The following is a 26,207-nucleotide window of genomic DNA, read 5'->3' as shown; positions in this document are numbered from 1 at the left end:
TGTCTGTCTCTGTCTCCTCTGTCTCTGTCTCTGTCTCTGTCTCCACTCTATTTCAGTGGTCCCAACTCCAGTCCTAGAGTATCCTCAACGGCACACATTTGTGTTGTAGTCCTGACTAACATACCTGATTAACCTCAGAGGGCCTGATGATTAGTTGACAAGTTGAATCAGGTTCGGGACTACAATAAAAATATGTACAGGAGTTGGGAAACACTGCTCTATTTTATGTAAACAAGTACTACTCACCAGACACCAGGATATTATTGTGTTTGTGCAATGTACCACTAGTGTTTTGAGTGAAAGTTGACACCAGACTGGGTCAGTATATCAACATTATAGTATGTATCTCCTTGGGTATGTACAGTGCTTTCCCAGGACTAGTCTGATGATCGCCACACCCACCACCACCTTCACCACTGAAACAGTCATTAAATGGCCTTTAGTTCAGCCCTGGCCTTGACATGTTGCAGCTGGGGCCTTGGAACATGAAGAGTTTGTTGGCTGGGTGTGTTTTAGAAGGGGGTGGCTGCCTGACTTCATAAGGTGGTTACTAGAAGTCTCCACCCCCCTCGCTCTCTCTGACTCAATGAGGGGCGGTTGCTGCTCCTGCCCCACTTCGCCCACAACACAGCTGCTCGCGTAGGGCCCAGCCCTGGCCTCCGCTTCGATCTGCAGCTCTGGCCTGTAATCATGGCAGACTGGGCTGCTGCTCTGCAGCCTGCAGGCGCACCATGTTAACCCTCTGGGGGCTACGGGATACTGGAGCCCTGCATGCCTGCAGCGTAGCATGCCTGCAGCGTAGCATGCCTGCAGGGATAGAATGGATGTCAGGATTAAAAAGGCATCACTAAATTCACTAATTCACTAAATATCTACAGTGTGTATATCTGGGATCATCAACTAGATTCAGTCACGGGCCAATTTTTTTTTTTTCTTGAGGGGACGGTCAGGGGGCTGGTACATAATTACAAATATTTTGTAGACTGCAAAATGACTGCAAGAAGCCCAAAACGGATATAATATTTGAAGAAAACAATAATTTCAAACCTCATACATTTTGTATGATCACACATCTCTCTCTCATGTGTGGGAGTAGTTTGGAACAGAATTCCAAAATAATCATTTGGAGCTGATTTGCTGGTGTTTTTATAGTATTTTATGTCCAACAATAAAAAAATATATTTTTAATTGCTTGTTTGGGTGCCATATGAAATCACCTACAGGCTGCCAGTTATGGAACCTTGCTGTAGACCCTACATTTGGTATTAGATGACAATATACCAAATCGGTTGAATTTACAGTCATTTTGTCTTGGTGTAAAAGCTTTAACTATACTAGGACTGGTACCAACATCTCCAGAAAGGGCCTCATGTCTTGCTCCTGTCTCTGTATTCCTCAGAAAAACGAAGCTAAGCTGGATGAGGTCTTGAAAGAAATCAAATCCCTCAAGGACCTGGTCAGCAGTCAGGAGAAGCGAATCATCCAACTCGAGGAGCAGATGTCCAAGATTGCCATTTAAGGACCCTCCCACCAAAATTCAGGACGATCCATTGGCTAGGAGGTGGGCGGGACCCGTCACTGCCAATCTCAATGACAGCGGTCTGCCTGAAACCTGCCTAGCAACGATCCCAAGCAACATTCCGAGATTAACTTTTCTTAGCCAGCCCCTAACCCTGTTAACATGATGGAATAAGAGAGAAACATGGCAAACTATTCCATTCCTTTTAATAAGTGGCGGTTTAGTCTTGTTGTATGAAAAAGTCTTTCATATTCCTTTTGCTTTTAAGATTGTGACCAAGAAAATTCCAATGTGAACCATTTCTATTTGGGTAAACCCAAATGTTTTATATGTAGGTATCAGTATTTTGTCTACCCCAACTACTTATGTTGCCAAATTTTAAAGGAGTTATGTTTACACACCTCCTTGACAGTATTTTTCTTAGATGAAAAAGAAAATAAAGATCTTTGTTTTCCAGGAAGATTCAAAATACGAACTGTAAGGGACAATGCAATAGGCTGGTAATGTGAGAAGGGGGAGGGCAGATTTCAATAATCAAACAATTACTGTAAAAGACAATGGAGGAGAACCAACTCATTATGAGAAACTATCAAACACTCATAGTACTTCTGTTGTCTTTGCTGAAAAGCTCTGAGGTGTTAAAGTGTTGGTGTGATTCTTGCTGTAAGTGTTCTCGCTCTCCCGCCTGGATTTTCTGAACCTCTAAATCCTTCCCTCTCCTCCCATCTTAACAGGACCACTGTCTGTACACTTGTTAACATCTCTTGATTCTGACCAGAGTTAATACATTCATAGATATTCTACTCAAGAGATTTGAATCTCCACTGTTTTATTCTCCATCTTTGATCTCTCTTACTCTAGCTTGTTTTACTAAGCAAGCAGCAAACATGCAGTCCTTACATATCATTTGATACCTGGTATAACTTATGTTTGCAACTTGAACAACGCTTTGATCATCTCCATAAATTTTGTGGAACAGAGAGGTTATCAGTGGACTCCCCTTAGCTTTGTAGATGAAAACGACAGGTGAGATGTCACCCTGCACCTTGTACTTCTCATAGCCTTAGATGTTCACTTGAACTGTTTTTCTTTTTTGGAGTTGTTTACAATGCACAAATCCTTTTGAATCATTTAGGTGACTTCTGCCATCAGCATTGTTAGCGTTCCTGTCATTTAGGTGACCTCTGCCATCAGCATTGTTAGTGTTCCAGTCATTTAGGTGACCTCTGCCATCAGCATTGTTAGTGTTCCAGTCATTTAGGTGACCTCTGCCATCAGCATTGTTAGTGTTCCAGTCATTTAGGTGACCTCTGCCATCAGCATTGTTAGTGTTCCAGTCATTTAAGTGACCTCTGCCATCAGCTTTGTTAGTGTTCCAGTCTTATGAAACAAATGTGCCATAGTTTGCCACTATGCTCCTTGTTTGTTTGTCATTTTCCCCCTCTGGCCCTGTGACACAGATGGTATGTATGTACTGTAATAAGCTCTGCACTGTAAGTTCCAGTTCTGCTGACTCATGACATGGAGTTACCTGGGTGGCTTGTACGGGTTCTTGTGGCAATGTCCTGTGTGCTGCCCAGAGAAGGACCAATGGAATTGTGGTCTATGTAGCTGGTAAACATTTCCAGACTTTTAGCAGTGTATCAGTCTTGTTCTGCCTTTGATTTGATTTGAGGTGTTTGTGCTGTCATAAACCCGATTGTTGAACCATGCCATTCACCACTTCATTGACCCATATCCATACAGCTAACCAGAGAGTGAGAAACAGGGGTGTGTCTGAAACAACAATTTTGACTGTTGGTTGACAAGATGTAACGTGGAGAAGGAAGACTTTCAGGATGTGTGAATTTGTCTCGTATGTCTTTGGCCTGGTTGGAGTTGTAGAGGATGCACTTTTTCTTTTTTTAGATAGAGAATGTGAGGGGGGTTTTTAGATTATTATATGGATTCACTGTAGGGTGTGACCAAGGTTCTGGCCTATGATAACAGAATTGGGTGGTGTGGTGATGATAATATACTGTGCGTTTTATCCTGTGCTTCCTTCTCCGGCTCTCCCGTTGCAGATATCCCACTATGTACTTCCTTATCAGGATTTTAAATAGTTTCCCCTTAAATACTCGGTCACATCACTAGAGAATCAGAGGAACAAGGAGTCGTTTGGATCGTCCGAATATTTGATGGTGTTGCCAACTGCGATAATAGTTCTGTTGTCATGCTATTTTTGTCATGCATTTTTTTCAGCGGGAGGGTGGGTTAGGGTTAAGGTTCAGAGTTTGTTAGCCTTTAAAGTTTATGCCACTGAAGAGATCAGAAAGTGCCATAGAGTTGTGCACAGGAAGTGCTTAATGATTTCTGCGGTTTGAGAATGGTGTGAGTTATTTAGCAGGAGAGAGTGGATAGGCACCCTGAGAGGAACTTTAACAGTGGGTGTTGGGCATAGAAAGCACTGAGAAATGTATGTTTATATCAATCACTCCATCTTGGCCTCACAGGATCTAAGATTACATCCGAGGATGCAATTTTACACTAAATATGCATCGACTGGTGTTCTGTAATATTTTATTGGGGTTGAGAATTAGTTCAATGTGTTCTACTGTGCTGTAGAGATATGAATCTGTCAGGGGAGGTTGTCTTGGGCCTTGTCCTGTACTGCCCTGTAAGTGCTTCTCCTCAGCCTCCTTGGTCCACTCAAGGCAGCGAGAGCTGTGATGTTTTGAATATTGGTGAATAGCTATTCAAAGGGACACTGTAGGTTGGAGAAATATGCTGAAGAGATGTATGTGATGTTTGAAATAAAGGCCTAGAAAATGATTTAAAGCTTTGTAAATATTTGTTTTGTTTATTGTTTTGGGCTGCAGTGTGTTTGGGAGTTGGGTTCTGGTGGGTTTTGAATGTTACCTCTTGTCTGCGTTCCTTGCCATAATGCATCATGACTGAACAGAATCTCCATTCTATCACAGGTATTATAAATACAAAAAGAGAAATTAATAACAGAAGAAAAACAAACAAGAATTCAGCCTCTTGTGGAGGTCTGTAGAGCATTTTTGTTCATTTTTTTCTGCTTCAAGTATCAAACTTATCGATTATCAGAAAAATGAATAAAGAAATTGAAAAATAAAAGTGTATTCTGTTGTCAATTTAATGAGTGATGCAGAGGACTGGGCAAACAGCAAACATGACTTGACCATCTTCAAACAAGCAATATCTAAGATGCAGTGCATTTTTCAGATCCCTCAAGTTTTTCCACATTTTGGTACGTTACAGCCTTACTCTAAAATGGATTGAGTTTTTTTTTTCCCCTCAATCTACACACAATACCCTATGAAAAAGCACCAAACAGGTTTGTAGAAAGTTTATTTTTAAATACATTTGCTAAAATATCACATTTACATAGGTATTCAAAACCTTTACTCAGCACTTTGTTGAAGCACCTATGGCGGCGATTACAGCCTCGAGTCTTGGACATGACGCTAAGCTTGGCAAACCTGTATTTGGAGTTTCTCTCATTCTCTGCAAATCCTCTCAATGTCTGTCTGGTTGGATGGGGAGCAACGCTGCACAGCTATTTTCAAATCTCTCCAGATGTTCGATCGGGTTCAAGGCTGGGCTCTGGCCGAGCTACTCAAGGACATTCAGAGACTTGTCCTGAAGCCACTTCTGCGTTGTCTTGGATATGTGCTTAGGGTCGTTGTCCTGTTTTGGAAGGTGAACCTTCGCCCCAGTCTGTGGTCCTGAGCGCTCTAGAGCAGGTTTTCATCAAGGATCTCTCTCTACTTTGCTCCGTTCATCTTTCCCTCGATCCTGACTGGCATTCAGGCCAAAGAGTTCAATGTTGGTTTCATCAGACCAGAGAATCTTGTTTCTCATGGTCTGAGAGTCCTTTATGTGCCTTTCGGGACAAACTCCAAGCGAGCGATCTTGCCTTTTACTGAGGAGTGGCAGGGCGGCCAGCTCAGTTTGACCGGGTGGCAGGCTCGAGGAAGAGTCTTGGTGGTTCCAAACTTCTTCCATTTAAGAATGGAGGCCACTGTGTTCTTGGGGACCTTCAATGATGCAGACATTTTTGGTACCCTTCCCCAGATCTGTCCATCACACAATCCTGTCTCGAAGCCCTACGAGGAATTATTTTGAACTCATGGCTTGGTTTTTACTCTGACATGCACTGTCAACTGTGGGACCTTATATAGACAGGTGTGTGCCTTCCCAAATCCGGTCCAATCAATTGAATTTACCACAAGTGTACTCCAATCAAGTTGTAGAAACATCTCAAGGATGATCAATGGAAACAGGATGCACCTAACCTCAATTTTGAGTCTCATTGCAAAGGGTCTGAATACTTATGTAAGGTATTTCTTTTTTTAAATTTTCTTTTACATTTGCACAAATTTCTAAACCTGTTTTAGCTTTGTCCATTATGGGGTATTGTGTGTAGAAACAATTTTGATTTAATTCATTTTAGAATAAGGCTGTAATGTAATAAATGGCAATGCGGGTGCTTCTACATCTGCATTACTTGCTGTTTGGGGTTTTAGGCTGGGTTTCTGTTCATCACTTTGACATATCAGCTGATGTAAGAAGGGCTATATAAATACATTTGATTTGATTTGGTGTCTGAATACTTTACAAATGCACTGTATGTCAAGGTATTAAGTGTACGCTCATATACTTTTGCTCTCACATACTTGCTATTCTTTATCAAGATATTCTAGCTTTCCTTGTCTGAAACCCATGTATGCAACCATACCCCATTCCTCATTTGTAAGCTTAACACTTGTGTCAGTGTTTAAAAAAAAAACAGCTTCACTTCTGTGAAAAGCAGTATGCTTCCTGTATTCCTCACAGATCAGCCAATGTCTCGCTTCTTGCTTGACAGTGAACAATCTGCTGGTTGAGGGGCCAATATACCACAAAACAAGACTTCTCCCCCAGCATTTGGGTAAGTGTCATAGTAGTGGGATGATCAGAAGTGTTGGGCTGCATGAGCTAGTATACAGTTACTACAAAGTCTCCACTTTTTAAATGACAACCTGTAATTAGATTGATTAGTTTTCTCTGAAATGCTGAGGAAACGTTGCAACATCAATGATGGGGTGGATATAGATGTGGTTGTATTGCAGACGATTATCAGTCAGTCACTGTCACTAACATTTTTTTAGAAAGGAAATTGATCCCTTTACACAGGCTCAAAGTGATGTTGAGCAACACCATCTTAAATATTAAGCAAATGTATACCGTATTATTACAAGTATTGGTTATTTGTGCATGACAGTGCTGGCATTTCGGTGCGGTGTTCTGTAATGTATCACACTAGATGATCTGTAAAGTTACTTTTCTCACTTTTTTGTCTCATAGCACTTATCACATTGGTTCTTCCTTAGCGCATGCTAAGGTAGTGTAAAACAGGAAGGTTTGAATTGGGCATAGCTATGCCTCGTAGTTTTGTGATGAACGTCTGAGTTGTACCACTGTTTCCTTGAACATAGTCTTTATATTTTTGCTGTTATCGTTTCCCTTCGCAGATTTGCCACCATGTTTACCCCGAAGCCTGGGAGATTTCCAGCTCTTGTGTTACTTCTGGTTCTGTCAAGCAAGGCGGTCTCAAGATGTCTATCTAGCCACGGGGAGGTAGCAACCCATGGACCCCAGGAGTCAAACCTGTCTGAGCTACCACCTCAAACAACGCCCTCTGTAGCCCTCACCAAAGACCTGACCAAAAACGCAATAGAAGTCTCCGTTACCCAGCAAACAATGAGAACTGAAACATCAGAGACAGACCATGAGACTGAGCTCTCCCACACCACTGTGAGAGTTAAACAAATACCTGTCTCATCAGCCCTGCATCCACCCAACCCTACCACTGCCATCAACTCCTTCACAGAAGGGACAGCAAAATCCTCCATTCCAGGAAGCGTCAGTGTCTCGAACAGAGTGACATGCCCGACCATGACCCCTAAGGGGAGAAGGCTGATAGGTCAGTGCCTGATCATCATCGCTGTGCTGGCTGCTGTGATGACAATGTTCATTGTCAGCACTGTCATCCTCCTGACCAAGCTGACAGGCAGCAGATACAGGGCCCAGCAGCGGCAGGGACAGGGCACAGAGATGGTGTGCATCTCAGCAATGGTCCCCACCAGAACCACTTATGGAGGCCAGGGGAGATACAGATGCCCCATAAGCAACATCACCCTAATGCCCAGCACAGAGGACAGCGAGGGGGACAATCTCACTCTCAACAGCTTCATCCCAGACCTTGACGGAGGCTTGTAACACTTCACACAGTCAAACTCACAATACACAATAACACACTTGAGCTTTCTGTCAGCTACATAGCAAATGTTTTGTCCTTATACAGAAAAATAATTGCATTGCTTATCTCACTGTTATTCTAATGAGAAATACAAATCTATCACTATGGCGAAGCATGTGTATACCTGACCTTCCCTGTAGATACTGAATAAAAACATTTTTTTTTAAATTCTGTCATACTGAATTCTTCAACCTCTATCGAATCTTATTACAAAAATGCTAAGGCAAGAGGTGCTCCAAACAGCCATGGGCAAAACAGAAGCCCTGCAGCGCCAGCAGGGATGTAAGTTCTGAGGCACATGTTTGTAGCTGACTGTACATTTTATATGTTAGGTTTGTACATGTGTGATATGATGAAAGACGGGCCCTCTGTGAGCTGGTCGTGTAGGCTGCGTGGAGACGGGCTGTAATCTGGAGCACATAATTAAAGATCTCTGTGAGAAGCAGGGGGAAAATAGGGACTCGCCCTGTGGAGAACATAAATACCCACTAAAGGTCAACATGGACAAGACCACTTTTTGTACATTTTAGAGAATACTGATTCAACTGTGTGTAATGTCAAGGGGGAAGTGAGGACTTTGTCTTTGATATTGAAGAAAGTACTGCACATGTTGTGCTACTCCAGTGCTTTAATCCTGCGCTAACATTGACAACATTTCGGCTGAATTTTGTATTTGATCTAATCGCTCAACTTTCAGAATTGCCACATGAACCAGTAACTCAGTGACTGAACAGTTAGGAAATATCAGTATGTAGTGGACAAAGATGTTCCCCTCATATCTCCATCATATTTAAGGTTTAGGAGCAAACAAGGAAAATACATGTAGTACGGCAGCACCTAACTGTCCCTCCATTCTAGACTGGCCAAAGCATCCACCATGATCCCACTTCTGGGAGAGGAGGATTTGGGGGGAGTTATGTAAAGCGGTACGGGGAGGGGATGGAAATGTAGAGGGATGGACGTCTTTCTGCAATCAGCAGGCTTTTTTAGAACTGGAAAAACAACTTTCAGTATACTGGAAGTTACAGGAGAGGGTGGCAACTTAGACGCTGCCTCCTATTTTTCCCCCTCAATTTCCTTCTGCTCTCTCTCCCTCTCTCTGCTGTTAGAATCCCTCTACCATTCAGTCAAGAGGAGACACTTCAGCCAGACAGCATCTGTAAGTACAGGCCTTTTTTTTCTTTTTCAGTTTAATTCCCGGTTAGGACCCAGTACTAGTCAAAAGTTTGGACACCTACTCATTCAAGGGTTTTTCTTTATTTTAACTATTTTCTACATTGTAGAATAATAGGGAAGATATCAAAACTATGATATAGCACACATGGAATCATGTAGTAACCAAAAAAGTGTTAAACAAATCCAAATATATTTTAGTTTTTTCTAAAATAGCTACCCTTTGCATTGGAAGACAGCTTTGCACACCCTTGGCATTCTCTCAACCATCTTTATATAGGAGGCTTTTCCAACAGTCTTGAACGAGTTCCCACATATGCCGAGCACTTGTTGGTTGCTTTTCCTTCACACTGCGGTCCAAGTCATCCCAAACCATCTCAATTGAGTTGTCGGGTGATTGTGGAGGCCAGGTCATCTGATGCAGCACTCCATCACTCGCCGCCTTGGTCAAATAGCCCTTATACAGCCTGAAGATGTGTTGGGTCATTGTCCTGTTGAGAAACAAATGATAGTCCCACTAAGAGCAAACCAGATGGGATGGCAAATCGCTGCACAATGCTATGGTAGCCATGCTGGTTAAGTGTGCTTTGAATTCTAAATAAATCAGTGTCGCCAGCAAAGCACTATCACACCTCCTCCATGCTTCAGGGTGGGAACCACACATGCGGAGATCATCCTTTCACCGACTCTGCGTCTCACAAAGACACAGCGGTTGGAACCAAAAATCTCACATGGACTCATTAGACCAAAGGACAGATTTCTACTGGTCTAATGTCCATTGCTCGTGTTTCTTGGCCCAAGCAAGTCTCTTCTTATTATTGGTGTCCTTTAGTAATGGTTTCTTTGCAGCAATTTGACCATGAAGGGCTGATTCACACAGTCTCCTCTGAGCAGTTGATGTTGATGTCTGTTATTTGAACTCTGAAGCATTTATTTGGGCTGCAATTTCTGAGGTTGGTAACTCTAATGAACTTATTCTCTGCAGCAGAGGTAACTCTGGGTTTTCCTTTCCTGTGGCAACTTAGACGCTGACCATTTAAAAGGTAAGATAATGGGCATCAACTGTAGTTGTTGGAACTCCACGACTGTCTATGCAAAAGTTGCTCGAAATGAGTGGTTTACAAAATATCTAGCATCAAATGCAGTTACACAAGAGTGCCAGTTTCATCATAGCGCTTGATGGTTTTTGCGACTGCACTTGAAGAAACCTTCAAAGTTCTTGAAATGTTCCGTATTCACTGACCTTCATGTCTTAAAGTAATGATGGACTGTCGTTTCTCTTTGCTTATTTGAGGTGTTCTTGCCATAAAATGGACTTGGTCTTTTACCAAATAGGGCTATCTTCTGTATACCACCCTTACCTTGTCACATCACAACTGATTGGCTCAAACGCATTAAGAAGGAAAGAAATTCCACAAATTAACTTTTAACAAGGCACTCCTGTTAATTGAAATGCATTGCAGGTGACTACCTCATGAAGCTGGTTGAGAAAATGCCAAGAGTGTGCCAAGCTGTCATCAAGGCAAAGGGTGGCTACTTTGAAGAATCTAAAATATATTTTGATTTGTTTTTAACACTTTTTTGGTTACAACATTATTCCATGTGTTATTTCATAGTTTTGATGTCTTGACTATTATTCTACAATGTAGAAAATAGTAAAAATAAAGAAAAAACCTTGAATGAGTAGGTGTGTCCAAACTTTTGACTGGTACTGTATGGGTAACAAGATTAAATGGTAGTTTTGATTGCTGTAAACTTTGTACGGTAGGACAAACCTGTCAACTTAAGGACAAGAAACGGGGACAATGGGGAATGTTTTTGTTTTTAGGAAATTAAAGTTACATGACTACTGTCACGTTTCATTTGTCATACAAGATCAGTTGTGGTCTTACATTTTTGGTGAAGACATAAGAAAAGGTTTCAAAAGTGTAGATTAACATATCCATCTATCTTTGGTTTTGAATGATCGAAATAAGTCCATTTGTTTAGAAATATCAAAGTTCGAGAGGTTGAGTCCTCCAGCTAATAATGTTTAAAAATATGATTATGGTGAATGTCACATTAGAAAGTTAGTCTTAATATTTAGAGGGGTAAAAGTCACAATACCATGGTGGTGATTGGAGCTTGTAGGTGAAGATGGCTGGAGGAATTCAGGATGATTCTTTTAGTGTTTTTCAGTGGATGGACTGTAGAGATGATGATGACCAACCAGGAGACTATTCCTGAAGATGTAATTATGTCTGGTAAATACCAAGGTCCAGTCACAGCGCACATGGCTCTGTAGCTTTCCTGACTGAACATACATGGGTGGGGAGATCAAGCTAACCATCCATTTTAGTATGACTAAAGTACATGCATAACCACACGAGAAACATGATGGGCACATTTACAGTAAGGAGTAAGGATGCAGAGGTTGAATGTAACAAGGCTGATTAGAAGCCAGCAATTCTCACCAGAGTAGTAAGCAGCACTGTGTAATTATATGTATTTCCAGACGGAGTGAAACTACATATTTAGAGAGTTTGGGCTGTGAGATACTGGTGTGTAATATTATGTTAGGAGAGAGAGACGGTTTAAAATGCATTAGTTGCTTCTTGAGACTGACTCTTTCTCTGTAGAGCATACTGTAAGTGCACCCGTTCCTAAGGCAGGCTGAATGCAGGCTTTCCCTATGAGCAGAAATAACCCATCCGATCCCTGCCGTAGCCTGTTGTTAGCCTGCTGCAGCCCAGTGTAAATGGAGACCACAGCCACAAGTATCCCACGCCTCTCTGCTCCCTGTGGCATATATAGCTTTCTCCTCTCTTTGGTGTGGTGGATGGGTGGCCTCCCTCCACTATACAAATTTAAACCATGACCAAACTGCCGGCCTCCACCCCAAATAAGTAATGGCTACAGACAGTTAAAATAGATTTAATACAATATGCGAAATGGGAGAAATATTGTGGCTGTACTTTTCTGTAGTGATTGTATAACTAGATGGATCTGGTAATTGGGAACATGAGCAACACCTGAACAGTTTATACTTTGTTCTGAGTTATAATAACACAAAATCCATCTTCTGTACTGTCAAACCATTGAATGTTTCTTCATTCTATTACTAGAGACCCAACTGCCCGTCCATCCTTAGTAGAGACAAAGGGACCCACTCGGCACACCCTCATTTCAACGTGGACAATTGGGTAGTATTTGGTAGATACGTTGAGATTCCAACCTATTTTCACCCACTCAAAAAGACAGCCAAAAGTTTGTTGAATTCCCCCCAATGTGTTATCACTGTGTTTTCAACCATCTAACTGCACAACCAAATTTGAATGAAAAATCTGTCTTATTTACAACTTAATGTGTTATCACTGTGCTTGATCGAGTTGAGATTACATTAAAGTACATGGTGCAAGTAATTGATGCCTTTTTGAGATTCTGTGCAGATTCTTATAACAAATGTGAAGATTTCCACAGACCTGCGACCCTGATTTTAACCTCCATATTCATCATCTCCTGTACATATGTGAATACAGTGCGTTTCTATGATCTGCGGTTGAAAAGGTCTATAAAATGCTTCTGTGACATCACAGGGAAGGATTAAATGAAAAAGTGATTTTCAAAACTTGCAACGAGTTTCTAGCCCAAGGGAGCGTATTTTCTTTCTCTCAACGTCACAGCCAATGTGTGTTTGAAAATCACTTTTTTTAAATGTATTAACTTTTGATGTCATTGGGTGGAACTTTCTAACTTTATATATTTTTTTCTACAAAACATAGAAATGCACCATTTTCACATGTTGACACTGGTATTGTGCTGGAGATAATGACAATGAGGTTGAAAATGGTGGAGTTGCCCTTTTAAGGTTGAATAAATACTGTTACAATAGTTTGTAAGATAGTAAATAGCCTAATGTACAAAAGTGATATTGTGTTTGGTTGACAATACAACCAAATATTAACATTTAAAGGATATGCATCTACTGCTTGGATAGTTTCATCTGAGCCACTGGCTTACTCCTATTCTTTAACTCATTTTTTGGTTGAGATGGAAACATGAATCCAACATAATTTCTTAACTTGTCAACTTATTAATAGGCTATTTACCGTATTACAAAAGTGATATTGAATTGTTTGTTTGTCAACACAACCAAATATACACATTTAAAGGAGATGTATCTTCTGCTTGGATAGCTCCAATATTGCCACTGAGTCTGGCTTCAATTCCTGTTTCGCTACAAATTAATAATTGATATGTTGGATTCATCTCCATTGCATTTTTTTTAAATAATAATGCATGCAATGCATTATCATTGCTCTTGTTTGCTGGCATAGAGCGGTAGAGTAGAGGCGCTTGCAGAAGTTGCACACATGGGTCTTATTTTGTGGTTGACTTTTTATAAACACATTTCATGCAATTCTAAATGACTAACTGCTAGAGACTTCAGCATAATTTTTTTAATACCTCACAAATTATCGAAATGACAAGCTACTTTGACACTGAGAAACTAAGAATCTGAGATCAATAAAAACGACCTTGCCTTGAATCCGCCAATAGCCTAGAGCTAGGTGTGTGGATACACACACAGTTCAATATCAGGGTGAAATCATAGTACTAAAAAAACTTTCCAGTTTCACTGACTCATCAATTGATGTGCAGCTCACTAACTGGCGATGGCCTATGCGCTCATACCAAAATCCTAACTGTCACTTGTTTTACTTTCTGAAACAATGCTCTTCCCTCAATAGGCCTATTTGGAAGTTGTAACATATTTGGTAGCCTACAGACTGATTTAATCTTCTGTTTTCAGCAGGAGCCATTTGCTTTCCAACCTGTTTTCACACCATTGTATTTGAAATATTGATAATGTCTTGTTTTGGCTGCATTCTGTTCACTGACCGATTTCCTGCGCGTTCCCGACTAGGCATGCGTTGTGATTGGGCTACTGACAATCCATAAATGAAGTGTAACGCTATTTTTACATTTAAGTCATTTAGCAGACGCTCTTATCCAGAGCGACTTACAAATTGGTGCATTCACCTTATGATATCCAGTGGAACAACCACTTTACAATAGTGCATCTAAATTTTTTAGGGGGGGGGGGTTAGAAGGATTACTTTATCCTATCCTAGGTATTCCTTAAAGAGGTGGGGTTTCAGGTGTCTCCGGAAGGTGGTGATTGACTCCGCTGTCCTGGCGTCGTGAGGGAGCTTGTTCCACCATAGGGGTGCCAGAGCAGCGAACAGTTTTGACTGGGCTGAGCGGGAACTGTGCTTCCTCAGAGGAGAGAGATCATAGAAAGGGAATCTCATTCCAGTTCTGTGGGAGATACAAGTGCACACTTCTCTCTCACCACAGCAATGGCCACGTGTTGGTCTATACAGTATAGGCTACAATGTTTAGCAAACCATAAACCTGGGCCGGCCCAACAAAATCAATTCTTATAATATCAGGCACATCTTCACAGGGGACATGACAATTACAGAGGAGGCAACTTGAATTAACTCTGATTTGCTTTTTAAAATTTTTACGTTACAAATGGCAAACATTATTTTTCATGCCACGAGAGGTACCCGATCCTGGCAAATGGGTTTCGGAACGAAACAGTCCATAACTGAGAGGTACCGGATCCTGTTCCGGAAGTGTCCAGCTCAAATCAAGCACTGGACACAGGCAGTAATGCTGACACAACATTGGCTGGACAGTACACTGTTTCTCAGCCATTTTTGTACCAGTGACTGGCAAGACATTGTCCTCCTTTCTATTTTTTTACAATCTTTTTTTTCATAAGCAATATCAACCATACATAACCAAAAGACAAACACACTCATTTTTAAACAGCTCATGTTTAAAAAAAAAATAGCATATATAAAGGAGGCTAGGAAACAATGTCACCACCGATAAATCCACTATAATTGAGAATTTCAATAAGCATTTCTCTACGGCTGGCCATGCTTTCCACCTGGCTACCCTACCCCGGTCAACAGCCCTGCACCCCCCACAGCAACTTGCCCAAGCCTCCCCCATTTCTGCTTCACCCAAATCCAGATAGCTGATGTTCTGAAAGAGCTGCAAAATCTGGACCCCTACAAATCAGCTGGGCTAGACAATCTGGACCCTCTCTTTCTAAAATTATCTGCCGAAATTGTTGCAACCCCTACTACTAGCCTGTTCAACCTCTCTTTCGTAACGTCTGAGATTCCCAAAGATTGGAAAGCTGCCGTGGTCATCACCCTCTTCAAAGGGGGAGACACTCTAGACCCAAACTAATACAGACCTATATCTTTCCTACCCTGCCTTTTCTAAGGTCTTCTAAAGCCAAGTTAACAAACAGATTACCGACCATTTTGAATCCCACCGTACCTTCTCCGCTATGCAATCTGGTTTCCGAGCTGGTCATGGGTGCACCTCAGCCACGCTCAAGGTCCTAAACGATATCATAACCGCCATCGATAAGAGACAATACTGTGCAGCCGTATTCATCGACCTGGCCAAGGCTTTCGACTCTGTCAATCACCACATTTTTATTGGCAGACTCAACAGCCTTGGTTTCTCAAATGATTGCCTCGCCTGGTTCACCAACTACTTCTCTGGTAGTCAAATCGGAGGGCCTGTTGTCCAGACCCACGGCAGTCTCTATGGGGGTGCCACAGGGTTAAATTCTCGGGCAGACTCTCTTCTTTGTATACATCAATGATGTCGCACTTGCTGCTGGTGATTCTCTGATCCATCTCTACGCAGACGACACCATTCTGTATACTTCTGGCCCATCTTTGGACACTGTGTTAATTAACCTCCATACGAGCTTCAGCACCATACAACTCTCCTTGCGTGGCCTCCAACTGCTCTTAAATGCAAGTAAAACTAAATGCATGTTCTTCAACCGATCGCTGCCCGTCCAGCATCACAACTCTGGACGGCTCCGACTTAGAATATGTGGATAACTTAAATCTAGAATTGGCATCCTATTCCGCAAAAACAGCCTCCTTCACTCATGCTGCCAAACATACCCTCGTAAAACTGACCATCCTACCGATCCTCGACTTCGGCGATGTCATTTACAAAATAGCCTCCAACACTCTACTCAACAAGTTGGATGCAGTCTATCACAGTGCCATCCGTTTTGTCACCGAAGCCCCATATACTACCCACCACTGCGACCTGTATGCTCTCGTTAGCTGGCCCTCGTTTCATAATCGTCGCCAAACCCACTGGCTCCAGGTCATCTACAAGTCTTTGATAGGTGAAGTCCCGCCTTATCTCAGCTCACTGGTCACCATAGCAGTACCCACTCGTAGCATGTGCTCCAGCAGGTATATCTCACTGGTCACCCCCAAAGGCAATTCTTCCTTTGGCCGTCTTTCCTTCCAGTTCTCTGCTGCCAATGACTGGAACGAACTGCAAAAATCACTGAAGCTGGAGACTCATATCTCCCTCACTAGCTTTAAGCACCAGCTGTCTGAGCAGCTTACAGATCACTGCACCTGTTCATAGCCCATCTGTAAACAGCCCATCTGTAAACAGCCCATCTGTAAAAAGCCCATCCAACTACCTCATCCACCATACTATATTTATTTATTTATCTTGCTCCTTTGCACCCCAGTATCTCTACTTGCACATTCATCTTCTGCACATCTACCATTCCAGTGTTTAATTGCTATATTGTAATTACTTCGCCACCATGGCCTATTTATTACCTTAACTCCCTTATCTTAACTCATTTGCTCTCACTGTATATAGACTTTTTGTTTTCTTTTTTTCTGCTGTATTATTGACTGTATGTTTTGTTTATTCCATGTGTAACTCTGTGTTGTTGTATGTGTCGAACTGCTTTATCTTGGCCAGGTCGCAGTTGTAAATGAGAACTTGTTCTCAACTAGCCTACCTGGTTAAATAAAGGTGAAATAAAATAAATGTAAAAAATGTGTTGTGTATATGAATCAGCTGTGTAGTGCTAGGGCAAGAATGTGACAAGTGTCGCAAACCAAAACAACATTTAATTTATACTCCGGTGGAATGTCTGTAGACCAGGGGTCTCCAACCTTTTCTAGCATGAGAGAAACTTTAAAAAAATGAAACATGTCGCGAGCCACACTTTGTTTCTAGTTTTCAAATAGGCACATTATTTTCTTCTCTCCCGCGCGACTTTTCCCTGGGTACTTAGTATGCTACTTTCTCTTGTACACTGTTTTCTGTCAATATACCTGCTAAAATAATGGATAGTCAACAACAAATTCTATGTTATATTTTCCCAAATTATGTTTTCTCAGTTGCATTTTTCCTGGTTTTAGATGATTATTATTTTTTTCAAAATTACCATTGTTAACAGAGAAACAACAAAATTGGATATGAGTACATGTCAAATCACATCACATTTTTTGGTCTGGAAGAAACACTCAAATACATTTCTTAGTTAATTTGCCTTTAATTGTGCATTTGGCCCTTTAAATGTTCTATACTGCTGCTGTTCATTTCATGGAAAGTTTGCAAATAACAAATGATAAACTACTCATGATATACTTCTGCCAGGTAAGCCTACTTTTCGGTTAATATTTAATTGAGAAGGTTTTGGGTAAAGTATACTGTCAACCACGGGGTTGGTGGTACCTTAATTGGGGAGGATGGGCTCATGGTAATGGCTGGAGTGGAATATGTGGAATTGTATCAAACACATGGTTTCCATGGGTTTGATGCCATTCCATTTACTCCTTTGCAGACATTATTATGAGCCGTTCTCCCCTCAGCAGCCCCCACTATTTTCTGTAAGCTCACCATTACCTTGTAAATAATGATGTGGGTTTATTTTCCTGTAGTACTGAATAAAAAGTAGTTAAAGTTAAGATGTTGTCAGCTGTACTCTGGTAATTATTTTAACTGCCTAGCCAGGTAGCTAAATACCTAGCAACGAACCAAAACCTTATTTAGAAAATTGCTTTTACTTGCCTGGCCTGCTAGGTTGACATCTATTCATTTTATAAATGTTTAAACATATGTTTATTGATGTTAAAATGGAGAAAGTATGCTATTTGGAGCACCGGGCTGCTGATGTCATGCAGAGGCTGTCGTTTTCTTTAAACTTATTTTTTTATAACAAGTTCGATGTTGGGCTACAATAGAATGTTCATGATGTTGCTATTTTTTTAACTTTAAAAAAATTTAACCAGGTTGGCTAGTTGAGAACAAGTTCTCATTTTCAACTGTGACCTGGCCAAGACAAAGCAAAGCAGTGCGACACAAACAACAGAGTTACACATGGAATAAACAAACATGCAGTCAATAATACAATAGAAAAGGTCTATATACAGTGTGTGAAAATGAGTTAGGATAAGGGAGGTAAGGCAATAAATAGGCCATAGTGGCAAAATAATTTCAATATAACAATTAAACACTGGAGTGATAGATGTGCCGAAGATGAGTGTGCAAGTAGAGATACTGGGGTGCAAAGGAGCAAAATAAATAACAGTATGGGGATGAGGTAGTTGGATGGGCTATGTACAGGTGCAGTTATCTGTGAGCTGCTCTGACAGCTGGTGCTTAAAGTTAGTGAGGGAGATATGAGTCTCCAGCTTCAGTGATTTTTGCAGTTCATTCCAGTCATTGGCAGCAGAGAACTGGAAGGAAAGGCGGCCAAAGGAAGAATTGGCTTTGGGGGTGACCAGTGAAATATACCTGCTGGAGCGCGTGCTACAGGTGGGTGTTGCTATGGTGACAGTGAGCTGAGATAAGGTGGGGCTTTACCTAGCAAAGACTTATAGATGACCTGGAGCCAGTGGGTTTGGCGATGAATATGTAGCGAGGACCAGCCAACGAGAGCATACAGGTCGCAATGGTGGGTAGTATATGGGGCTTTGGTGACAAAACGGATTGCACTGTGATAGACTGCATTCAATTTACTGAGTAGAGTGTTGGAGGCTATTTTGTAAATTGCATCGCCGAAGACGAGGATCGTTAGGATAGTCAGTTTTATAAGGGTATGTTTGGCAGCATGAGTGAAGGAGGCTTTGTTGCGGAGAGGATGCCAATTCTAGATTTAATTTTGGATTGGAGATGCTTAATATGAGTCTGGAAGGAGAGTTTACAGTCTAACCAGACACCTAGGTATTTATAGTTGTCCACATATTCTAAGTCAGAACCGTCCAGAGTAGTGATGCTAGGTGGAAGGGTCCTTGCGGGCAGCGATCGGTTGAAGAGGATGCATTTAGTTTCACTAGCGTTTAAGAGCAGTTGGAGGCCATGGAAGGAGTGTTGTATGGCATTGAAGCTCGTCTGGAGTTTTGTTAACAGTGTCCAAAGAAGGGCCAGATGTATACAGAATGGTGTCGTCTGCGTAGAGGTGGATCAGAGAATCACCAGCAGCAAGAGCAACATCATTGATATATACAGAGAAGAGAATTGGCCCGAGAATTGAACCCTGTGGTACCCCCATAGAGACTGCCAGTGGTCCGGACAACAGGCCCTTCGATTTGACACGCTGAACTCTGTCTGAGAAGTAGTTGGTGAACCAGGCGAGGCAGTCATTAGAGAAACCAAGGCTGTTGAGTCTGCCGATAAGAATGTGGTGATTGACAGAGTCAAAAGCCTTGGCCAGGCCGACGACGATGGCTGCACAGTACTGTTTTTTATCGATGGTGGTTATGATATCGTTTAGGACCTTGAGCGTGGCTGAGGTGCACCCTTGACCAGCTTGGAAACCGGATTGCATAGCAGAGAAGGTACAGTGGGATTCGAGATGGTCGGTGATCTGTTTGCTCACTTGGCTTTCAAAGACTTTAGGCAGGGCAGGATGGATATAGGTCTGTAACAGTTTGGGTCTAGAGTGTCTCCCCCTTTGAAGAGGGGGATGACCGCGGCTGCTTTCCAATCTTTAGGAATCTCAGATGATACGAGAGGTTGAACAGACTAGTAATAGGGGTTGCGACAATGGCGGCAGACAATTTTAGGAAGACGGTCCAGATTGTCTAGCCCAGCTGATTTGTAGGGATCCAGATTCTGCAGCTCTTTCAGGACATTAGCTGTCTGGATTTGGGTGAAGGAGAAGTGGGGGGGGGATTGGGCCAGTTGCTGCGGGGGGTGCAGAACTATTGGCCGGGGTTGGGGTAGCCAGGTGGAAAGCATGGCCAGCAGTAATTCAAATTCACGATTATCGTGGGTTTATCAGTGGTGACAATGTTTCCTGGCCTCAGTGCAGTGGGCACCTGAGAGGAGGTGCTCTTATTCTCCATGGACTTTAGTGTCCCAAAACTTTTTGGAATTAGTACTGCAGGATGTACATTTCTGTTTGAAAAAGCTAGCCTTTGCTTTCCTAACTGACTGTATATTGGTTCCTGACTTGCCTGAAAAGTTGCATATCGTGGGGACTATTCAAAGCTAGTGCAGTGCGCCACAGGATGTTTTGTGCTGGTCAAGGGCAGTCAAGTCTGGAGTGAACCAAGGGCTATACTGTTCTTAGTTCTACATTTTTTGAAAGTGGCATGCTCATTTAAGATGGTGAGGAAGGCACTTTTTTAAAGAATAACCAGGCATCCTCTACTGACGGAATGAGATCAATATTCTTACAGGATACCCGGGCCAGGTCAATTAGATTGGCCTGCTCGCAGAAGTGTTTTAGGGAGAATTTGACAGTGATGAGGGGTGGTCGTTTGACCGCGGACCCATAATGGATGCAGGCAAAGAGGCAGCGATCGCTGAGGTCCTGGTTGAAGACAGCAGAGGTGTATTTAGGTGGCAAGTTGGTCAGGATGATCTCTATGAGGGTGCCCATGTTTACGGATTTGGGGTTGTTCCTTGATCATTTGTGTGAGATTGAGGGCATCTAGCTTAGATTGTAAAACGGCCAGGGTGTTAAGCATATCCCAGTTTTGGTCACCTAACAATACGAACTCTGACGATAGATGAGGGGCAATCAATTCACATATGGTGTCCAGGGCACAGCTGGGAGCTGAGGGGGCTCTATAACAAGAGGCAACAGTGAGACTTATTTCTGGAGAGATTGATTTTTAAAAGTAGTAGCTCTTAATGTTTGGGCATAGACCTGGATAGTAGGACAAAACTCTGCAGGTTTAGGGGTCTCTACAGTAGATTTCAACTCCGCCCCCTTTAGCAGTTCGATCTCGACGGAAAATGTTGTAATTGGGATGGAAGTTTCAGAATTGTTGGTGGCTTTCCTAAGCCAGGATTCAGACGCGGCTAGGACATCAGGGTTGGCGGGGTGTGCTAAAGCAGTGAATTAAGCAAACTTAGGGAGGAGGCTTCTGATGTTAACATGCATGAATCCAAGGCTTTTCTGGTTACAGTAGTTCTCTCACGTCACCCCGCTCCTCCGCACACTCCACTGGCTTCCAGTTGAAGCTCACATCTGCTACAAGACCATGGTGCTTGCCTACAGAGCTGTGAGGGGAACGGCACCTCCGTACCTTCAGGGTCTGATCAGTCCCTACACCCAAAGAAGGGCACTGCGTTCATCCACCTCTGGCCTGCTCGCCTCCCTACCTCTGCGATTAAGTAATCCTTCTACCCCCCCCCCCTAAAAAAAAAGATAGAGATGTACTATTGTAAAGTGGTTGTTCCACTGGATATCATGAGGTGAATGCACCAATTTGTAAGTCGCTCTGGATAAGAGCGTCTGCTAAATGACGTAAATGTAAGAGCGCCTGGTGACGCACGCAGCCTGGGTTAACCGCTACATCACCAGAGGAGGAGTAGGATAAGGGTACGACTAAAGGCTATAAGAACTGGTCGTCTAGTGCGTTCGGAACAGAGAGTAAAAGGAGCAGTCTTCTGGGCATGGTAGGATAGATTCAGGGCATAATGCACAGACAAGGGCATGGTAGGGTGTGAGTACAGAGGAGGTAAACCTAGGCATTGAGTGACGATGAGAGAGACTGCATCTCTGGAGGCGCCAGTTAAGTTAGGTGCGGTCTCTGCATGTGTGGGGCAAGGGAGCTAACCGAGGCATGCAGAGCGGGACTAGGGCCTCCACAGTAAAACAAAACAATGAGAGCTACCCTAAACAGTATACAAGGCATATTGACATTAGAGGGAGGAATAAAGCATTCACAGGTGTTGATTGGGAGGGCTAAGACAACAATGGGTAAACGGCTAAGACGACAACGATGGGTAAATGGCGATGAATGGGCAGAGGGTCAGTTAGCTACACACAGGACCTGAGTTCGAGGCTGGGGCCGACAAGATAAACAAAATGAAGTACCGTAGGCATCAGCTGTGTAGCCGAGTGATCATAGGGTCCAATAAGCAGCAATGGACGAAACAGGGAGCTGCTCGGCAGCCGTCACTACGCTAGGCAAGCGGGAGACACGGCGCTCAGAGCGTTAGCTGGCCGGGGCTAGTAGCTGGGTCCTCACCGACATCAACGACTCAGAGGCTGGTTGAGAGAACATCGGCCAAAATGCGTCAGCAGACCAGTCGTGCTGGATCGGCGGGGCTCCGTGTTGACAGTGTCCTGGCCAATTGTCAAGAGAGGTATTGTAGTTGGTGTACTTCCTTTGCTAGCTGGGGGAATGGGCCTAGCTCCAGGCTAACTGGTGCTTGCTTCTGGACAAGGGCGTTAGCCATGATAGCTACTCGGTAGCAGCTAGCTTGCTGCGATGATCCGGTGTAATGGTCCAGAGCTTGCAGCAGGAATCCGATGATGTAGTGGGGAAGAAAAGCAGTCTGATATGCTCAGGGCTGATATCGCGCTGTGTAGACTGGCAGATATTATCCGGGCTAAAGCGGCTGGTGTCTGTGCTAAAGGTAAAGACTGCTAGCAGTGGCTAACAAGTAGCTAATTAGCTGGATAGCTTCTGAAGGCTAGCTTCTGATGGAGGTTCCAGTTATAAGGTAAAAAAAAAATAGCAGATCCATACCATGTTGGGTGAGGTGGGTTGCAGGAAGGTATATTTAATTTGAAAATGGAAAAAGAGATTGCAATGTATGCAGAAAAACAAAGCTGAATATTTACACGGGACAAAACACGGGACAAAAACAAACACGTCTTGCTGCTACGCCATCTTGGAGAAGTATGGTAGGTGCCAGGCCGACCGATTTGTGTCAAGAACTGCAACGCTGCTGGGTTTTTCACGCTCAACACTTTCCTTATCAAGAATGGTCCACCACCCAAAGGACACCCTTCTGTGGAAAGCATTGGAGTCAACATGGGCCAGCATCCCTGTGGAACGCTTTCAACAACTTGTAGAGTCCATGCCCCGAAGAATTGAGGCTGTTCTGAGGGCAAAAGGGGGTGAAACTCAATAGAAAACCTAACATATACAAAATGGAGTGTTGAATTTACATACAAAATAATACAAAATGCTCTGAGACCAGGTTGCAGCCCTGGATGGGAGACAGAAGGGATAGCTGTAGATGTATCAACTCTCCAGTAGGTGAGGTGCTGCCCAAGCTATTTTTTGTTGTTGCTTGTAGTGGAAGCAAATTCAACATATAAAAGATTTAACCAGTTTGTGCTCAGTGGGGAGGCATGTTGTAGGCCTACAGTAGCTGCTGTTATATAGATGCAGAAAATGAAAGCCTTTATTCTTGAAATCAGCCCAAATAGTCATGAACTTGACATCAAAACATTTTCTAAACCATCTGCAATTTTGAGAAATGTTGTATTGAATGTCTCCCTCTTGTCTTTACAGGATTCTGAAGGGACGATGAGTAACCACTTGATTCTTCACTTGGCATGTGTGAGCATGGTTCTGCTCTGGGGCCATGGGTATGCAGTGCATGTGCCCCTGGTCTATAGAATTTCCATGGATGGCAGTGGTGACGGAGGGGAGCCGGATCTCATTATCCCTGTCGATGGCCCCCACCACCCTCTCTCCCCCGTCGATGTCACCCCTGTCGATGTCGCCCCGGTCGATTTCTCCCCTGTTTCCCCCACCACTACCCTAGCCCCCACCCTGGTCAGCACCATCACCAACACCATCACCATCACCATGATCCGCCTCAAGGACTTTATGCTCACCCGGGTGGTGGACTTCCTCCAGGATAATATGCTGATCATCATTGTGGTCACCTCCCTCCTCATCGTCATGATCATTATAATCTGCTGTGCTGCTACCATGAGCCAAAAGCGCAAGATGGAGGCCTACAAACCCCCTGCCAACCCACCCAGGAAATATATGGGTGACACAGCTGGTGGAGTCGAACCCTCCAGTGAGGTCCAGAGTAGGGTCTATGGCGGGCCTGATTCTGCCAGGAGGGTCCAGATCCAGGGAACCCCCAAGAATCTGCGCACCCCTTCCACTGCACTGGTGGGGGAAAAGGTGGGTAAGGAGCCCAAACCGAAGGAGGTCCAGAAAGTGAGGGAGCTAGAGGAGGAGGAAATGCGCAGAGTGGAACCTAAGCACAAAGGCCTGAAGGCTGAGGAGGTGCCACAGAGCTCCAGCACCAGCCAGCCCATGGTCTGCACCTGCCACCTGCGGAAGGCCAACCACTAAGTTTAGGTTGGGGCTCCAACCATGCAAACTAGCAAAATAGGAGATTGAGGCCTTTTCTTGTGCAGAGGGAACTCCCTGGGTACGTCAGCTGCTGTGTGCCAAACTTGTCTGTGGAAGCTGACTGTCGGTACCTTTAGCATACAGATATAACTGGGTCTAGTTAGCATACAAAGGCCTTAAAACAGAAGGAATTTCAGCTCTGACTGCCAATATATATATATATATACAGTGTATGCCATATCATGTCATATGTATATACAGTGTATGCCATATCATGTCATATGTATATACAGTACCAGTCAAAAGTTTGGACACAACTATTCATTCAAGGGTTTTTCTATATTTTTACTATTTTTTTACATTGTAGAATTATAGTAAAGACATATTTTAGATTCTTCAAAGTTGCCACCTTATGCCTTGATGACAGCTTTGCATACTCTTGGCATTCTCTCAACCAGTTTCACCTGGAAGACTTTTCCTTCACTCTCATCCCAAACTATCTCAATTTGGATGAGGTCGGGTGATTGTGGAGGCCATGTCATTTGATGCAGCACTCCATCACTCTCCTTCTTGGTCAAATAGCCCTTACACAGCCTGTGTGTTGGGTCATTGTCATGTTTAAAAACAAATGATAGTCCAATATTTGAATTCCAAACCAATATTTGAATTCTAAATAAATCACTGACAGTGTCACCAGCAAAGCACCATCACACCTCCTCCTCCATGCTTCACAGTGGGAACCACACATGTGGAGATAATCCGTTCACCTACTCTGCGTCTCACGAAGACACGACGGTTGGAACCAAAAATCTCAAATTTGGACTCATCAGACCAAAGGACAGATTTCCACCGGTCTAATGTCCATTGCTCGTGTTTCTTGGCCCAAGCAAGTCTCTCCTTCTTATTGGTGTCCTTTAGTAGTGGTTTCTTTGCAGCAATTCGACCATGAAGGCCTGATTTCACGCAGTCTCCTCTGAACAGTTGATGTTGAGATCTGTCTGTTACTTGAACTCTGTGAAGCATTTATTTGGGCTGCAATTTCTGAGGCTGGTAACTCTGAGGCAGTGGATAAGTTCATTAGAGTTAACTCTGGGTCTTCCTTTCCTGTGGCGGTCCTCATGAGAGCCAGTTTCATCATAGCGCTTGGTTTTTGCAACTGCACTTGAAGAAACTTTCAACGTTCTTGAAATTTTCCAGGATTGACTGACCTTTGTCTTAAAGTAATGATGGACTGTCGTTTCTCTGTTATTTGCCATAATATGGACTTGGTCTTTTACCAAATAGTCTTCTGTATACCGCCCTTACCTTGTCTCAACACAACTGTTTGGCTCAAACGCATTAAGAAGGAAAGCAATTCAACAAATTAACTTTTAACAAGGCACACCTTTAATTGAAATGCATTCCAGGTGACTACCTCATGAAGCTGGTTGAGAGAATGCCAAGAGTTTGCAAAGCTGTCATCAAGGCAAATGGTGGCTACTTTTAAGAATCTCAAATGTAAAATGTATTTTGATTTTAAAACTTGTTTGGTTACTACATTATTTCATATGTTATTTCATAGTTTTGATGTCCAAACTATTATTCTACTTTGTAGAAAATAGTAAAAAAAAAAAAAAATTGAATTAGTAGGTGTGTCAACTTTTGACTGGTACTGTATAAATGATTCTTCCTATACTTCCCTTGATGTATAAAAGGGTCATTGTGAAATGAGATTGGTTAATCAATTGTTGATAGTAAAAAAAAAAGACATATCAAGACATTATACAAAGACAGTATTTATAGG

General features: G+C 42.9%; 2 protein-coding genes across 5 annotated transcripts in view; both read left to right on the top strand.

The window, feature by feature from the left end:
* The window catches only part of LOC115200214 (coronin-1C-A), a 64,822-nt gene extending 60,183 nt beyond the window's left edge, over window positions 1-4,639 (top strand). For 3 of the 4 annotated variants that reach the window (XM_029763075.1, XM_029763076.1, XM_029763077.1), the window contains one exon: window positions 1,400-4,639. In XM_029763075.1, the coding sequence (XP_029618935.1) occupies window positions 1,400-1,519 (120 nt within the window). In that variant the 3' untranslated portion in view covers window positions 1,520-4,639. The remainder of the gene's footprint in view (window positions 1-1,399) is intronic. The other variant, XR_003879491.1, reaches the window with a different exon arrangement.
* Window positions 4,640-5,844: 1,205 nt separating this feature from the next.
* On the top strand, window positions 5,845-24,608 carry tmem119a (transmembrane protein 119a). Its single transcript, XM_029763074.1, has 4 exons — window positions 5,845-5,860; window positions 6,362-6,455; window positions 8,936-8,985; window positions 23,621-24,608. Exon 4 carries the CDS (start codon window positions 23,636-23,638, stop codon window positions 24,422-24,424), a length of 789 nt encoding a protein of 262 aa, XP_029618934.1. The 5' UTR covers window positions 5,845-5,860; window positions 6,362-6,455; window positions 8,936-8,985; window positions 23,621-23,635; the 3' UTR covers window positions 24,425-24,608.
* The last annotated feature ends 1,599 nt before the right edge of the window (window positions 24,609-26,207 follow it).

Source organism: Salmo trutta, chromosome 9 (genome assembly GCF_901001165.1).
Source record: "Salmo trutta chromosome 9, fSalTru1.1, whole genome shotgun sequence".
Taxonomy (NCBI): domain Eukaryota; kingdom Metazoa; phylum Chordata; class Actinopteri; order Salmoniformes; family Salmonidae; genus Salmo; species Salmo trutta.
The sequence above is the reverse complement of the archived record's forward strand: the minus strand, read 5'-3'. Positions and strand labels throughout refer to the sequence as shown.

Excerpts from the sequence above, each read along its gene's own strand:
- tmem119a (XM_029763074.1), top strand. The coding sequence starts at position 23,636 with ATGAGTAACCACTTGATTCTTCACTTGGCATGTGTGAGCATGGTTCTG.